General features: G+C 34.8%; 1 protein-coding gene across 3 annotated transcripts in view; it reads right to left on the reverse strand.

Annotated features, from left to right (window-relative positions):
* LOC306660154 (cGMP-dependent protein kinase 1) overlaps positions 1-18,294 on the reverse strand; it is a 1,225,718-nt gene that overhangs the window by 115,226 nt on the left and 1,092,198 nt on the right. For all 3 annotated transcript variants that reach the window (XM_079138304.1, XM_079138302.1, XM_079138303.1), the window contains exon 8: positions 16,900-16,965. In XM_079138304.1, the coding sequence (XP_078994430.1) occupies positions 16,900-16,965 (66 nt within the window). The remainder of the gene's footprint in view (positions 1-16,899; positions 16,966-18,294) is intronic.

Genomic DNA, 18,294 nt, shown 5'->3' on the forward strand with positions numbered 1-18,294 from the left:
TTAAATATTTATATATAAGACGCCTGTATTTCTAGCACCCTTTGCTAAATATGGTTGAACTCTGAATCTTTTGTAGACAGGGCTACTCAAAGTACCATTGGTCAACTGCTGCTGGTTTGTGACAAGTTAAGTGTAATAAGTTCAGACACTTTGCAGCAATTTGACATTACTGAGACATCCAATGGCAAGATGAGGGGACTTATATTTTTGAACAGAGTATAGACCTTTTTAGTTATTATCAATTCATGAAGTGAGAGATATTTGATATAAGCTTCACATTAACCATTCATAGGAGGGTAATGTTGAAATTTGATACTTTGAGATTAGTTTGCTTGTTGTAACTCAAAATATTTAGGATTCAGAATTTAATTAAAAGGGAATTTAACTATAAATTTACAGGATAAATTGACAGAACTAGCTAATAGTGAAGATTAATTAAAATAGTAGGTCATTTCAAATTTACATAAAAATAAAATATCCTCAAAAAGCTAAAATTGCTTTAAAGTCACTTTATCCAATTGCATCAATACACCTCTTTGTGACTGGTTTCTCTATTCTGAATGTATTAAGCTGAACATAAAAGACTTTGAATAGACATTACTCCCTGAAAGTGGCATTTCCATCAATCCAATCTAGATCTGAAAAGTTAACAATCAATAAACGGGCACATTTGACACATAAAAGACTAAATATTGTCAAGCAGAGTGTTTGTTCAAAGTGTACCTATTGCAGTTAGAATGGGTAATTGCAATTTCACTTACAGATTTTGGTTGTGTCAGGACTGCAAAACAAGTATAATAGTCATTCTCTTTCTTATGGCTTATGCACACGCTTTCAATGACAATGTGACTGACTTTTGTCATTGTTTTCTTTTTATCAAATCTGATGTTTGTTCTCATATTTTAATTGGCACATAATTTTATACTGAATCAAGTAGGACAAAAAAGTAGGCACTTATTTTTATGACTGTTAAAACCTTATTTTCCGGTAATTCAGTTGTATGTTATTTTATAAAACATCTGTCCATGATTGACTGGAAATTAAAACAAAACAAGATTTGTCCTTCCACACAGGTTCTCAAAGAAGCACTGTTCTGGACAGTGCCCTCTGTCCTTCAGTCTTTTACATTCCCTTTCTGAATTCTACCTGATATCTTGCAATTGCCTTATCATATGACTTATTGCAAAGTACTGGAATTGTTATATTTTTTATTTCCTCCAATGGATACTGTAATCCTTAGGATGTTTTTTCTGACCCTATACTTAGTACTATTGCAGTACCTGCATACAGGATACACTCAATGATTGTTTATTGAAGCACTTTAAGAGTTATTTAATTGATTCCTTTAAGACCTAATTACCACAAGCATCTGCTGGTTTACTCTGGCTAATCTGAAAAGAAACCTGGGTAGTGGTGGGCTGAGGGAAGCCATCCTCCCTAGTGCCATCTTCTCTTCAGCAGGCATAGGGCCTTAACTCTTCACACCATGCTATGGGAAGTAGCGCTAATGTGGAAGAACTGGAGTCTCACAGTATCAATTGACCTTTAGATAATAAGATATTTCAGAAGAGAACACCCTTCTCATTATTTTCAAGGCGTTTTCTGGTTCAAGAAGTCAACACACTATAATCTGAAAACCAAGTCTGGACCACTGCCTATTTTTGTAAATAAAACTTTGGGGGGACACATTCACACCTATTCTTACATGTACTGTACTGTCCAAGACTGTTTTTACATATAACAGCATAATTGAGTAGCTACAACCAAGATCTCATAACTGAAAATATTTACTACCTGGTCCTTCACCAAAAAAAATTCTTAAGCACTGTTCTAGATAATTCTCTTCTTCTCACTCTTACACCCTTATATCTAATCCAGTGCTATATCTCATTCATCCTACCTTCAATAATTGACAATAAAATTCCTTTTCTATACTGTCCCTCGCTTCCAGCTGATATATTCTATTTATATGATTATATCAATTATATCAGATATTAGTTAAAATAATCTACTTTTTGGTAAATGACTACTTAAAACTGCCTCTGAAAAACTTGGCTAAACTAAAGATCATGTCAAATGTAAAATATAAAAGTTGCTAATTTTTAAAAATAGGTTGAAGTGAACTGCTAAGATACTATAATAAAACTACTCTAATTGTGTTTGATTATGTTTTGCTGTTAATACCCAGAAACCCTTTGAAACAAAGGGTTAGTCCCCAGCTTAACAGTTTTACAAAAACATGTCTCTATCACTGGACAAATGGTTGGAAGTTTCAAATGGTTGGAAGTTCCCCCCAAATCATTTTAAGTTTAGAAATACAACATCCTTCAGTTTTACAAATTAGTGCTTACAAATTTAGTAATAATGAAAATATCAAAATATTAAAATATAAAATATGTATTGTCATATGGGTTATGCATTATGCAAACCATTCTACATGCTGTTTCCTTATTTAACAGATAATCAAGACTAGGTCAATTAAGCAGCTTTCCCAAAGTCACATGAGTAATAAACAATGAGAATGAATGGAGGCAATCTGACTAACATACTTAATCCCAACCATTGTTGACACCATTTCTATCTCCCAGTATGGAAAACTGAAGCCAGTTCTTTAATAGCTGGAACTAGGATTTAGAGTCAAGTATCTGTTCTCTTGCATCCTGCTCTCATGGTCAACCCAATTTTTAAGAGAAATACTTTTTAACAGATTATCTTATTTCTCTTAATTGTATTATGACTATAAAAGTTCTAATTAGGTAAGTATATTAGTCTTCTAGGCTGCCATAACAAAATACCACAAATTTGGGACTTTAGACAACAGAAATTTACTTACTCATAGTTATGGTAGCTCAAGTTCAAGATTAGGGTTGGTTTCTAGTAAAGTCTTTCTTCCCAGCTTTTCCTAACATTTCTCCTTTCACTGTGTCCTTCCAGGGAATCTCCTCACCGTGTCATGCCATTGGTGTCTTCTTCTTCTTAGGAGAACACCAGTCCTCTTAGATTAGGGTCCCACCCTTGTGACCTCAAATAACCTTAAATACCTCTGAAAAGCCTGACCTTCAAATGTGGTAAAATCCATGGGTAAGGACTTCAATTTGCAGATTTTAGCAAACATAATTAGTTTATAACAGGATGTTTAATGAAGAAACATTAATGGCAATCTGGAAGATACACTTCTTCATACAACTGGTTATTTAATAATATTTTTTTGAAATTGTTTTATTTGTATTAATTAGTTATATATCACAGTAGAATGCATTTAAGCATTTTGATAAATCATACATAAATGGATTATAATTTCTCATTTTTCTGATTGTACATACTATAGGATCACATCTTTATATGTAATTTTTTAAAGGTTCATAAAACCTTTAGTTCCTGGTCTTCACTTCTTTCCTTGGCCCTAAGTCTGGCACCATTATCATCATACTTCTCCCACATGAAGTACCCCAAATTCCTTCTAAAGCAAATGCCCTTGTCACTGCTCCTGATTCAAACCCTTTCACCTTTCTACTCAGGACTTTTTCTCCATCAATTACAATCTTTCTTCTCTCCCTTTTGACTTTTCTTCTTTTAGCCCATAAACAGGATGATGATGTCTACAACTCTAACCCATAATGCAATCCTTTGTGGTTAAAACATCAGTCTGAATAATCTTCATTCTCTGTCTCTTGTCCTTTTTGCCATTTAATTCTCAACCTATTGCCTATTGACATTTTATTCTTATCTTTCATTCATTCTGATTATGCTTTTCCCTTAAAGTTATCATTATTTTCCTTTAATAGTCTTTTTCTGTATCCCATTTGTGAGCTTTAATAATATCTTTAAGAAAGATATTATTAAAGTTCACGGCCCCACTGACAGAATTCTACAGCTGTAGCCATGCCTGTGGGACCACACTCAATCACTCTGTCTTGTCCTTAACATTTCACTTTCTTGATTTTCCTCCTTTCCTTCTACATTACTTCTTGTCATGTGTTGAACACACACTTCTTCATTAGCCACTCCTTAAAGGGAAGTCATTCCCCAAATGTGTCCTTTGCCCTCATTCTACTCAATTGATGGAGTTATTTTCTCAAATATTTATTGTCTGGGATATGTTCAGTCTTATTTTGTGCCTGAATAACCTGTTGAAACTTCACAACTCTATGAAGTAAGTAGTTATCCCTACTTTATTAGGGGTTTGCATCACGTTTCTCAAACTCTGCACTACCGACATTTTGACCATAGAGTTCTTAGTTTCAGGGGCTGTTCTGCACATTGTAAGATATTTAGCAGCATCCCTGGCCTCTACCCACCAGACACCAGCAGCAAAACCTGCTTTCATAACAAAAATTGTCTCTGGACATTGCCAATGTCTCCTGGTTGACAACAGTAGACAAGATGCAAGATTTAGAGACAACTTACGCAAGACCATAAAGACAGAATTTGAACCCAGGTGATTTTTACTATAACCCTTTTGTTGTACACTCTATTAATCATACTTTTTCTAAAAGGTGTCCCAGAAAAGAGAATTTACTCTTGAGACTATTGTTTAGATTCCCAGGATGACGTTCATGTCTAACTCTGTATCTTTGAACTCTCCATATCTATATTGTGGTCACTTTTCTCAGTGTATCTCACTTGCTCCTCAAATTCAACTTAGCCATAATTGCATTTACCAGCTTCCATAAAGACTTGCCCCTAAATTTCTTGTATTCCTGAATGCCATCTCTGACCTTTTCCTTTCACCCTAGCCCATCCAGTTTACCTTTGCAATCTCTTTTGAACTCATTCCTCCTTTCCTTTTCTACTTCCTCTGCTGCCATATTCAGAGTATTGACACTCATACTTAATCTCAGAAGCATCCTATTTGGTCTCACTGCCTTGGTTTTCTCTCACTCTACTCTTCTGTAAAAGATTCTGCAAATGGAATCCAGCTTTCAGTTAGCATTTAATTTGTTGGTACAGAAGCAACTGCCTAAAGACAATATAAGAGGCATAGATAGCATGGACTTGGAATCAGACAGTCCTGAAATTCTAATCCAGCTCTGCCACTCTGTTTCCACAGGGCTATTGTGATAATTAACAGACATGAAAGTGTTGAAATAAAATCATGATATCTGAATGCTCAGAAGAGACACAAGTTACCTTCTCTGAATATTCCTTTCCACCACTGATCATTTTATGTATCCTCTACAAATTAAACCCCTTCAAGTCATAGTTTTATGGTTCTGATTTAAATTAGTCATATTGATAATTTCCATTTCTTTCTTGTCTGCCCATCTTTTTCAGGTACCTTTTTGGCCTTTACTATTTATTTCTGACATTTCAGAGAAAGGTCAGCTGAGCTCTCTTCTATCTCATAATTTTCTGAACTCTCTTATATTTGTTTATTCTTCTTCAGGATAAAGAAAGCAATTGACAAAGAATAAATAATCTCCCCAGCTTTAATTGTCAATAACCAAGCTCCATATATCAATTACATGAGAAGAATAAATGTCAAACTGACTCTTCTAGGATGGTGGTTATTTCATGCCTTGGGTAGATTTACCTCCCATCTGTATCTCTTAAGATTATTTCAACTCAAAGTGCAATGTGGCCCAGGAGCAGTGCAACATTCTCATATTTTCACTAGTGTGTGTATGTGGGGGCCTGCTGTAGAATGACTCTAGACAACAATTTTAAAATACACATATCTTTTGAATTTGTAATTCTACTACTATGTATCTCTTCAAGGAAATACTTCTGAAGATGGGCAAAGCTACTTAACTGCACAGAATTTGTCACAAAAAATAAAAATTAAAATTGACTAGATGTCAGACTACATTTGAAAGTCTAAGAAGACAAAGGAACTCAGTGATGCTCATGCTAAATTGTCAGGGTAATGTGTTCTGATGAGCTTCAGAAACCAAATTATGTCCAATACGCATTTCTCTACTTATAAGCTATGTGTTTTAGTACATGAAACTTTGGATCTATGAAGTTTAGTTTCTTTGAAGTGGAGAGAAAAATATTTCTTGCAGCTTTCCTGTGAGCAAAACTTTTAGTTAATCTTTACCTATTATATGTGTGTGATTTTTTAAATACTTCCCTATATATGGTCAAAGCAGGGAAAATAATTCAGATAGAATGATCTCCCTATTTAATGAAATATGCCAAGATGTCAATAGTAGAATAGTAGTTACCTTGGAATGGCAAGATTATATTTACAATTTTCTCTTCCATTTTTCTACAGTGAACAGTTATTACAGATATTATTATGATATAATCTCTATTAGAAATGTAAAAACAAAAAAAGAAGAAAAATAAATAAATCTTATGGGTCTGATGAAACATTACTAAATAAAAATTGTCATTTAGCCCAAGTGGGTTTCTGCTGAAATGATAACATATTATCTCCAGTTCAGCATGGAGGATGACCTCTTCCTTATCAACTGCCAAATAATGATTTGCTTTGATCTTCTGGTATTCATTTAAAGTTAATTCAAATGCGTGACTGAGAAGGGCAATAGACAATATGACCACTACACTTCTTCCAAAATAGTAAATTTAGAAAGAGCCTCCTTTGTAAGTAAAGCTCAGCCTGGAAATGAGGCTGCATTGCTATCATGGCTGATGCTAATCCAATTCATGTTTCTATGCTGAGTTTCAAAATGAGTACCAACTGCTAGACATATTGAAAAGAAAAGGAAAGTCTTAGATCTTTATGACCCAGCTGGGCCTGTAATAACTGTCTCACCAGGGAAGTATGCTTACTAAAGTAAGCAAAACCTCTTAACTCTACAAAAAAGTGAAGTGAATATCTAAAGCAGAATTCAACTTTCACTGATTGTCCTGTTGATTTTCATAATGATTGCTAAGCTTTTGTCAGAAATGGGTCCTGGCATCTTCTCTTCTCTGCTTTATCTCTAGAATATGAAGAGAATAACCCCTTCCCGAGTAAGCAGCCAACAAACAATATTCAGAAATATTTTAAAGAGATTTCCAAATATAAAATTTCAAACATTACCTTTTTATTTGAAGATAAGAAGATTGATGTTTAAGAATTAGACACTGAGAGTTTCGCATATTTCCTTATTCATTCATAGAACAAGTTTATGAGATCCAAAGACATCACTGAATCTTTAAATAACAATTCTTAAAACACTCAAGGGATAAAGATGCAAACCTCAGGGACATAGTAAGGTTTCAAGTATTTACTAGAAAAAAGAAAGTGTTTTTTAGCTGGTGTAAAACAAATCACCAATTTAATTAACAAACCAAAGCTGTGATTATATTAAGATGATTAACTGTGAACTGCAACATCAATTTCCATTCATCATCTAATTGTCAGAAAAAAACAAAAAAAAACAAAAACACTCCTGTCAATGGACATCTCCATTGAATGTCTGAATACCACTTAGGCAGTCAACATATCCAAAACTGATTTAACTGACCACGTCCATCTCCACCTGTTTATCACTTGTATGCTTGATCTATTGCAGACATCCACCAAGTCCCCTATGCTAGAACCATTTCTTTCTCACCTCCCACATTTAATTATTCACTAAAATCTACTTTGAACTAAAGTTTAAACCCAAACCCTAACGAAGTTGCTTAGGGTTGTTGTGGCAGTATCCTAATGCTCTCTCTGCTTGAGTTCTTCTGCATTATTATCTATCTTCCATTTCCTTCCTTCAAAGACAGCGCAATGCAATAGAAACAGGTCTCTGCTGGTAATTTACAGTCCAGAGGAAATGGTTCAGATTCTTTTAGTTTAAGATACTAACGTATTTCTTTATAATCATCTCTTCTTTCCAAACTCATCTCTCAGCATTCCACTAGCTGTCTGATTCATTGTCCTACAAATCTTCTCTTCTTACCACAATCCAGTCAAGGCACAATCCAGAAACCCTCCAAAAGTCTTTCCAATTTCTTCTTTCTACATGCCCTTTTCTTAGCAGCAGCTGCCTATATCCCTTCTTTCTCCTTTGTAAAACTCGTACTCAGAAAATTCGCTCACTTGTCCCTTTGTCCAGGAGGGCCTCTGGATGCTTTAGGCAAAACACATTCTCACACTCTCAGGTCTCCCCAAGTATTTTGTCCCTACTGCAGTTTCTCATGTTAACTTTCAGACCATGAGTTCATAACAAGTAGAAGATCTTGAGATATATATATATATATATATATATATATATATATATATATATATATATATATATATTCATATCCCTGGATCCCAGTTTATGATTTGGTTTTGACTCTGTCCTGGTTCTTGATTTATTGCTTCCCAGTTCTAGGTTCATCCTTTTGACTGCTCCCTGAAATGAATTCTGATATTTAGGTTTGTTCTTGCCAATTGACACAGAAACTTTGTCAACAGAGGGCATCTGAGAGACACTGCAGGAACAAGTGGTTTTGCTTCGTGATTTCAGAATGCTTGGTGGGCTTTTGTGGCTTCTCCACTGTCCAGCCACCACAGTACCTGGTAGCCAGTAGCTTCCCCAGTCAAAACCCCCTCAGGTGACTTTGTACTTGCCTTTGAAGAGCCTACTTAGGAAACCTGCAGTGCTGATTTTCTGCACAAGTTCTACCAACATCACATCACTGCTACCACATTGCCGCCCAGCAGATTATGACTATGTTCTTCTCTTCCCTCTATTGCCCATCTGGGATAATTGACAATGTATGAAGACACTTTTGGTTGTCACACTGGACAACACTGGTCTAGCGGGACATAGAGGTCAGGTGCTGCTAAACATTCTACGGTGCACCAAACAGACCCCTGACCTACTCATCACACACAAAAGCAGCCATCTGACCCTAAATGTCAACAGTGCTGAGCTCCAGGAACCCTCCTCTTAGTCATAAATACTACTTCACAGTTATTAACTAGAGTTATATATTCCTATATCTGCTATTTGTATATCTCTAGAGTTCTCTTCTTACTAGATAAGCCCTTATTACTCTAATCCCTATTAGAGTTATTAATTATTCAAAGTAAATTTTCCCTGTTCAAATTACTATATGCCAACTCTCTCCCAATTGAACTTAGACTGATTCAGGATCCCTCACTTATTTACTTCAAAAGATATTTAGTGACACCATGTTTAAAATGGAGGATGCAGCAGTCCACAAAATAAATATATATTATATCCTCCTCAAGCATGTGATTTGTAAGTCAAAACAAACAAGTGCTGTAAATGAATGAGAAGGCAGGTAAAGGATGGTACAGTGAAAAACAACAGGAGAGTCCAACTTCTTAAGAATGGGAGGTGAGGGAGGTAAGTGCTCTACACATTTTAAATGAAAAACTTGAGTTAATAAACCAGTAAATACTCTATATATTTTAAATAAAAAATTGAGTTAATAGGACATTATTTTAATTAATTAATTTCAACTGTTCAGCCAGAATTGGTGGGGGATTTGAATTGGTGTTCTTATCCACTGGGGGAGCCTTTTGGAACTCAAATATTTCACTCACTGATTGGTCTTTTTCCTTACAAGTAGTACGATTAGTTTTAGATTTAATTCAATGAAAATATTTTAGTTTAACTCAAAAGCCATCAAGTTCCTCTTTTTCAGGTGAATTTTTTAAATTATACATTACAGCATTTGTTCCTTTTCATGATTCTAAGCCTCGTGAAGGCAACTATTTTTTTTAATGCATTTCATGTATCACAATACTGTACCTAGAGTCACATAGTAGATACTATGCATATACTTCCTGAATTAATAAATGTGTGTGGTTTCTATATTGGTCATTTAAAACATAATGTGATACTGGTGAAAATACTGAAACAGAAGTCATGAGACTTGTGCTGTAATTCCACCCCTGGATCTAAAGAGCTTGGAAAATTCATATTCCCTTTGGGAACTACCTTTCTCATTTTGAAACTAAAGGATTTGGAAGAGGTTTTTCTAAAATCTCATTCTGTTCTGAAATTCTAAGATACTAACAAATGCATTAGTATTCAAGAATGTAATTTGCATGTACCTGACAATTCTGGGCCTCAGGTTCTTTTCCTATAAAATAAAGTTGATCTACAAAAGAGCTTGGAAATCTATTACCTTTGGGCCTCATGGCAGAGTTAAATTTTTGTGACATAGACTGTATGGCCCACAAACAGATTTACTGTTTGGCCCATTATAGACAAAGTTTGCCAAACACTAGTCTTCCTGGTTTTTCCTGGTTCTTCTATATCTTTTCTATGACTCTTTCTGACTGATCTAGTATAACTGCCTAAGCTTTTTAACCATGTTTTTAAACAATGTTAAATTTGGATTATTTGGCCAATTACTACTAATGGGGTTGGACTTTTACTCTGAATGAATGCAAAATGTTACTAAGCAGCAATTCTGTGGGTCTGTGACACCAGGTAAAAACAGGAAATTATCTGTAAAAAAAGGACGGAAATAAGCAGTTAAATTTTTACATAGTTTCTTTTAAATACTCTAAATAGTAGATGTCTGTAGGGCTAATATATGGAAGGAATACAGTATATGAATTGATTCTGGGCCTTCCCAATGAGCTCCTTAGTCAGGAGGGTGTGATTCTTGAAGGAATTGGAGTACGTGTGTATACTGCCATTTTAACAGGCACACATTATGAAGAGCTGTCCCACCAACCTTTCTCAGTGACTTTAAAGCATAATTACTGCTTCTGGACTTACTCTTTTTTTTTACCCAATGGAAATATGCCTCTTTTATCCTTAGATCATGCTTGCTCAGGGTGTGCTATAATTCAACTGACATCATTAAAATGAACTAATATAATGTCTCTCTTACCTCTAAAACTTCTGGATTTTATCTCTTCTACTTAATAAATATTTTTCTAAAAGAACACCACTCAATAACAGCTCCATAAAAAAAGACAAGCACAATGATCACAGCTGACATCATTCTAGCAAGGCACATTTGTTTTCTTGAAATCATCCTGCCAATATCCTCATATCACCCTCGCTCTCTTTCTGGAAAATGAACCAAAATAAAATCTACTTAGGCTGTAGGAAAGGATGAGACTGTGAAATACCTTAAGTTTATCACCTTATCAGTTAAGAAATGTGATCATAGGCATAGAATTCCCTATAGTCCTATCATGTAGGCACAGAATGGCAAACTAAATAAAAAGAGGGACATTATCAACCTAGGTGGGCAAATTACATTTGGGTATAGGGTCCTTCATGAGGCTGACCTGATTGGTGGGATTACAGCTTTTCTCTCTTCAAATTCTCCAAATCTTTCCCCTCTTCCCTAATAGCACATGAACATCTAAAATATTTTATTGGATTTTCATGATTTTTCAGTCTTATTGGGTTTGTCATCAAGTTGCAAATAACTGTTGCAGAGTAATATCTTAAATTCTAATTAGTTATCACCAAAATTAATGCAAAATCTGAAGCAAAGTCCCATGGAATGAAAAAATGTAATTAAGAGGTACAGAAATCAAAACAAAGCTATATGTTGGTGGGTTGGGGGGAGTGTAACAGCAAAGGATAATGGTTACAAAAGAGTAAAGGAAAGAGGATGTGGGAACAGGGGATAGGATATCAGATTTGGGAAGACAAGTATGCATGGTATCAGGAGGACCAAGAGGGCACCACTGTCAAGTTAATAACCAGGCATTTGGTCAGTAGTCTATGCATTTACTTTAGTGAAAAGACAACCTGATCACAGCATGAAGGGAGATCAGAGCAGGAACACTTGGGATAGCACTCAAATCTAATACTCTGTTCAGTCAGGGATCAGCCTATTATGGACCACAAGACAGATTCAGTCCATTGCTTGTTTCTGGCATGGTCATAATCTAAGAATTATTTTTACATTTTTAATGGGTGAAAACAAAATCAAATTAAAAATAGTACTCCTTGATATATAAAAATGATATGAAATTCAAATTTCAGTACCCATTATAAAACTTAGTTTGGAACACAGCCATGTTCATTTATTTATTATCTTTTGTTGCTTTGTCACTAAAACAGCTGAGTTGAGTAACTGGAACAAGAATCACTTGGCTCAGAAAGTCTAAAATATTTACTAGCTGGATCTTTATGGATAAAGTTTGTTGACCACTGATTTAAGCCATGCAGCTCTCTGTGACTTCACACTTGTGGACCTCCAGCAGAGAAAACTCCTGCACTTAACACATTCTGTCATTTTTCTTTTGAGAGGGATGTGGCTTAGTGATAATATATTCTTCCTTAAGCATGCACCTTGGTGAGCCTCAACCCATCAAATTGCTTATCAGAAATATCTATAGCACCCTCCCTGGGAGGATTAGGATCCTGATGTAGATGGTGCCTTGGGTCGTGTCTGGCCAGTCTACTATGTGACCTACCTAGTCCAGAGCATGTATTTGGAATTTCAAGTTTCTGAACATCTGAACAGATGCAGCTGTAGAGAATGTAGAAAGGTGACAACTCCCAATACATAACAAGCTAGGAGGAGATCTGGGCAGAAACTAGCAGAAGCCTGATTTTGGAAGACTGATGCAAGTGTGGCTAAAGAGCTAGAAACAAGGTCAAAACTGAGGTGACCTATGGATGGTAGAGTAACTGAAAAGTTGTGAGATTTTCACTGGTAAAAGAACAAATCAATCTAAAGTAGACACAGATTTGTATCTAATTGAGCTAGTCTTATTGATTGATTTTCAAACTTTTGTTGAATTTGTGTCTTGTTCATCTCAGCAGCTCTAACATCGAACATAAGAAGCAGGTATTCATTATTATCTTTCTTAACTAATAAATGTCAATGTTTCCTTGTCTAATTCCAGTTGGACTCTAATTCCAATTAAAAGGGTTTTAATACTTCAGTTTCAGTTTGGGTGCTGAGAAATATTACTCTAGTTTGCCAATTCAGGTGACTTTTTCTCTATGTCCAATTGTCTTTGTAACCTGTCTGCTACTTTATTTTTTATTGGTCTTGTGACCAGTCTTGAACTTATGAGATGCTCCCTGACCATTAGTCTACTGGTAAAAATTTTAGTACTCTTTTAAACATATAGTATGGATATGCCTGTAACAGTCAGACAACTATAATTCTGGGAGGTAAAGTACTTGAACCAGAGTCACCCCTACCTCCCTGGTCCATAGAGATACCTTAATTCCTGAGACTGCCATTTGTAATGCACTAAAATCTTAGGTTTGTCAGTCCCTCCTAATTTCATCACATTTATGCTCCAGCACAATGCATTTCCTCTAAACTAGTTCCTGTTTTCCACCTCCTAGACTTTGAATAAAACAAGGGTCCAAAGAAATGCTTAAATGTCAGTGTTATATTTACCATATGGGGTATGTATATAAATAATTTTGGATTTTTCCTGGGGTTCCATGAAGGGTCTCAGGAACCACATGAAGTGATTTAGAGACAGAGGGGAGACCCCTGGTTGGGGAAGGGGGTCCTATCTCCATGATAGTCAGAAAAGTTCCTATTTTCTTTCTAATTCATTTTATTGAAACAGTGGGCTTATTAACACAAAAGTTTGAAAACCATTGGTGATGAGATATCCTTTTAGCTGCTTGACATTAACAGAGGTTAACATCAACATAAGTAGTGGCCAGTATAACACCAAAATTGTCTAATCAGAAGAGATGCTGGTCCTGTCGTTTGCCAGATGTCACCTCTTTTCATGTGGGTTTAAGGAAAGATCTCAGCTATCCTTGGAGTCAAGGGGAATCAGATGACCAGTGCAGTAATTATGGATAAAGGTGATATTCTTATATCTTAGTTCCTTGGGGGGAAATATATAACTCCCTAAGATTTGCTAGTAGTTATAAATTACTGTCCTTGACAATGACCAGAACAGTCCTCAATGTGTCAGAAAAAAATTATCTTAACAGAATTTCTAGCTTCCCATGACAATACAGAAGTAATCATTGTATAACTCATTACAGAAAATAGCATACTGTGGTATTTACTTCTTTTGAGGGATCTAAAATAAGGATATTAAAAGTACTCAGTTTTTTATACATTAAAGAAATTTATTATAAGATTGTTCCATTAGACTAGATTTTTAGATAATTTTCACAAGTTTTGGAATCACTACAGATGGTTACTAAGATAATGAGTGGGCTGTGAGAAATCAATCCTCGGAGAATATTTTTTGAGGAAACCACGAATCTGTTTATCATTTTTGAGTTTGTGAATGAGCATTTCTTTAAAAAATTTCTGACATGCTTGATTAGTTACAATAATGCTCTTTTGCTATCCCTCTGGAATGATAAAGCATAATCACTGGCTTATGTAACATGGTACCTAGCTTGTAAATTTGTAAAGAAAGCTCCTTCTGTTGACAGTTATAATGTCTGCCATCTGTTTGCATAGGATGAAGCCCTCATGCTCCTCTAATTGACCATAAATTAGGTATCAGCAGCAGGCTTTTGACAGGATCCTTCAGTTACAGTTTCATTTGAAAAAAAAAAAAAAAAAGCTGTGAATTCAAAATTTGGTGGGCAGTTCAACTTCTCTCCTGAGAGTATAGAAATACACTTCTTGAGTTCTTAGACTTGAGCTGTCTCCTCTATTTTTATGTTTCAAGCTAGACCTCTCTCAAGATATTTTCTCTGTATGTATCTCTGAAGATAATCTTATTCTGATTAGAGAGGAAAACTGCTAAATCCAAGGAGTTCCTGTGCCTTCCTTGAGAAGAGGATGCTATGTCTTGAGTTCTTACTGCATGCTTTGGGCTGAGCATGCAACTTTACATATATTAAATTCATTGATTTTCAACTCCAGTTTATAATTTAAGTAATATTATCCTATTTGCAGAAAAAGAAACAGACTTAGAATTGAAATAATTTGCCCATATTCTCATAAAATTGTGCAGTCAAGATTCCATTGTTTACCTACCCCCATTCACTCTTCATTGTATACCATACATGACTAGATTTGGAAAAAGAGAAAATTAGGACAAGGGCAGAGATATAAGTGTGATACTATTTGATACTCTTTTATATCTCACATTCTTATCTGAGTAAAATGAAGCAACAAGACTAAATGATCCATAAAGTCCCATTTGGTTTTGTTATCGATGTTCATATTAATCTGGGCCCTTCCATTTACCATGAAACCTTATCAAGTAATTAAAATCCAATGGACTTTGGTTTCCTCTTCTGTAAAATACCCTACTTTCCTTCCTGGCAGAATTTCTACCTTCCCTACCTCCGAAGAGTGTCTGTCTTCAAGGGTTCAAGGTTGTACCACAAATTAATTACAGTCTTAGTGAATGTGGTCCTGAGTCCCCCCAAATTTCTCCTTCTATATTCTTTCTACATTTCTCTATCTCAACAATATCCCTAATTTCCCCCTTGCTCTTTACATTTAGTGAGATGCAGAGCTCTCTAGTTTTACCTACTCATTATTATATATTCCTCATAGAAATGGCCTCATGATCACCAACTGGATTTAGACCACTAACCAGATACTTTGTCTTCAGCTTCTTCCTTTAATTCTCTCATAATATTCTCAGATTAGTCTGCCAAGTACATTGTTATAGAGATACTATTTTGCCACTAATATTGTCAGCGCTGCCATTATCCCAATATTTAGAGTTCTGGTGAACCAGCCTGAATGTGTTTGTGAATGTATTTTGTTACATCTCTTCTCATGACTTTCCACCTTCTCACTGGCCAGTTAAGTGGCTCAGAGCTTCCTCATGACTAGTGCTCATACACTTCACTGTGTTTATACTACCTTTCCTATGCTTCCAGATCCAAGTAATTATGCCATTTCTTTTCAAAGACTTTCTGATTCTTCTCAAAAGTAGCCACTCCTCTTTTTGGATACCCTTAAAAGTTTATTCTGGACTCTTCTTACTTCTGCCTTACATAATGGTTATTTTTTGTATATGCCTCATTTCTAATACAGGCTAACCCCCACATGAGCTTCTGTAGTGCACTTTTTGATCCTTCTCCAAGTATAATGCTTTGTATATGGTAAAGTCCCCCAAAAGCATGAGTCAAATAGAAGAACTCATAAATGGATAATTGTGGATTATGGGAACCAGACAAAGAAAAACTGTTTCTGAGATATTCATAGAGATTACTATCATTTGGTACATGTCTCGTTTCCTAGGTTCTAATGAACCAGCACAGAGGGGGCCTCAAAAGTAAGATTTGTGAATCAAGTGGGATCTTTCTCCACCCAGAGACCTTTTCACTCAGCATCTAACTCCATCATCTAGGCATATCATATCTGGTCCCTCATTTCATCCAGATAGATGTTCACTGTCTGTTTTACAGTTCTCTTTGGGTTAGTCACTTGGCTTTTCTGTAAACTCACCCACCTACACTGCCCAAGTGGGTCTACCTAGTATATATGCATTTTTAACTGTGTTCTTGTGAAATCAATAATCTCATCTTCATGGTAGTGGTAACAGCAAGCCTGAATGGGTAGGAAAAATATGTACAGGCATCATGAAACACACTTTTGATATCTTTAAATATATATGCCCATATCTAACACTGAAGCTTTCTCCAAAAGTGTCTTTCTAAATGCTTCTAGTATAGGAGTCTCTGTATGGGAAAACAGAGCAGATAACAAACACGTGCTAAAAGAATAGTCCATTTCTTAACAAAAATAAGAATTATTCTTAAGAAATTTATCTAAATAGCTTTAAAGAAAAGGAACTTTGACAAATACTTTAATCACATATCATCACTAATCCTCAAACTACCTCTCTGATATTGCTTTATACCCACTCGACTAATGAACTAACTAAGATGAAGTTCATAGTGGTTAAGAACCTTATTAAAAACCACAAAGCTAGATGTCAGAGCCAGGCACTTCTAAGAACAATATGGAATAAGAATCAAATGTAGAACTTATTTTAAAATGAAAGTATATGCTATTAATAGCTTTATAAAATGGTATCTAATTCTAAATCCATATGTATGTTGCTGATATGAATGTAAAATATGCTTAGTACAGAAATGTACTTACTCTCTGTCAATCACAAGGCAGGTTACAGCTTCTGCAGCAATGACATTTGCTGTTCTCACATCTTCCCTGTATTAAAGAAATATAGACATTAGGATAGAACAACATTTAATATCAAGGAAAATTTTCTATTTTGATTCATTCGGGAAACCTACAGAGTTATATAAACTCTTCTGATTTAGTCACATTCAACTTTAAGCTTTGTTCATGTCACAAATTTCTTTGTCTTAAAGAATCACTGCACTCTTGTCATTAGTCATGCAAATCCTGTATTTATAATCTAGTTATTACAATTTTCAAATTTCAAGTTTTACTTACACGAGTGGAACAATGTTGCATATCATCATTCCCTTTGCTCTTTGGGGAATTCATGAATTAATTGGATGATCACAAAGATAGTAATAGACATGAATAGATGAAAGTTTTTAAGGCATCTGAAGATATACTTCTGGAAATTGAGTATCTAATCCACTCATGTATGAATCTGTCATTGTTACCTTGAGAACAATAGATGTTTTAATTATTTCTCTGCTTTAGAGACCCTGCTTTTATGTATCTACTATTTGGTAATTTATGACACACAGCTCTTCATCCATTACAGAGCTTATGGTTCTTCAAGAGTATTCGAAAAATCTTAGCCACACCAATTGAAATATGCAAAAACTGATTCTTTTAAAGCATTTGTTACTGTAGAAATTTTGTCAACCTCTTAATACCCTTAAAAAATCTTCCATGATAGTTCCTGCTTTCTCCAGTAGTCAAATGTAGTACACAAATACCTACAATTATTCTCAGCCACTAAAAATGTGATAGCATTATTTTAATGACAGTATTAAATTATACTGAAAATGCACTATTTTCCTAAGATAAAAAGTTCCTATGCAAATGTAATCAATGATAAATATATTTGAAATACATTACAGAAATAAGTACATACAATAAATAAACACAAATAAGTACAAATAATATAGTATTAATAATAATATTCTAAGAATCATGCTTTTAAAAATACAAATTATTCTAGTGACTTTTTATATTTTCAAAATTTTGACATATACTTCTGAATTGTATATTTTCACCATCTTTCATTGTTGTTATACCATGATGGTAAGGTTATACATGCTTTATAGAAACATAGGAACAATCGGTATTTAATATTTGGTAAAGCCAGTTCCCCAACACTAATACACTTTTTAAGAAATATCTTGACATTATTAACCATATATTATTCCAAACAGACTTTAAAATAATTTTTCTACTTCTTCAGAAACCCACATTTGGCATCTGGTAGAGTTATATTACATTTATACATTATTTAAGAAGGACTTTCTGGTGACATTAATTTTTCCATAAAAGAAAATGGCATGACTTTCCATTTTTTCAGATATAGCTTTATAT

This window comes from Sciurus vulgaris, assembly GCF_902686455.1.
Source record: "Sciurus vulgaris genome assembly, chromosome: 4".
Classification (NCBI taxonomy): domain Eukaryota; kingdom Metazoa; phylum Chordata; class Mammalia; order Rodentia; family Sciuridae; genus Sciurus; species Sciurus vulgaris.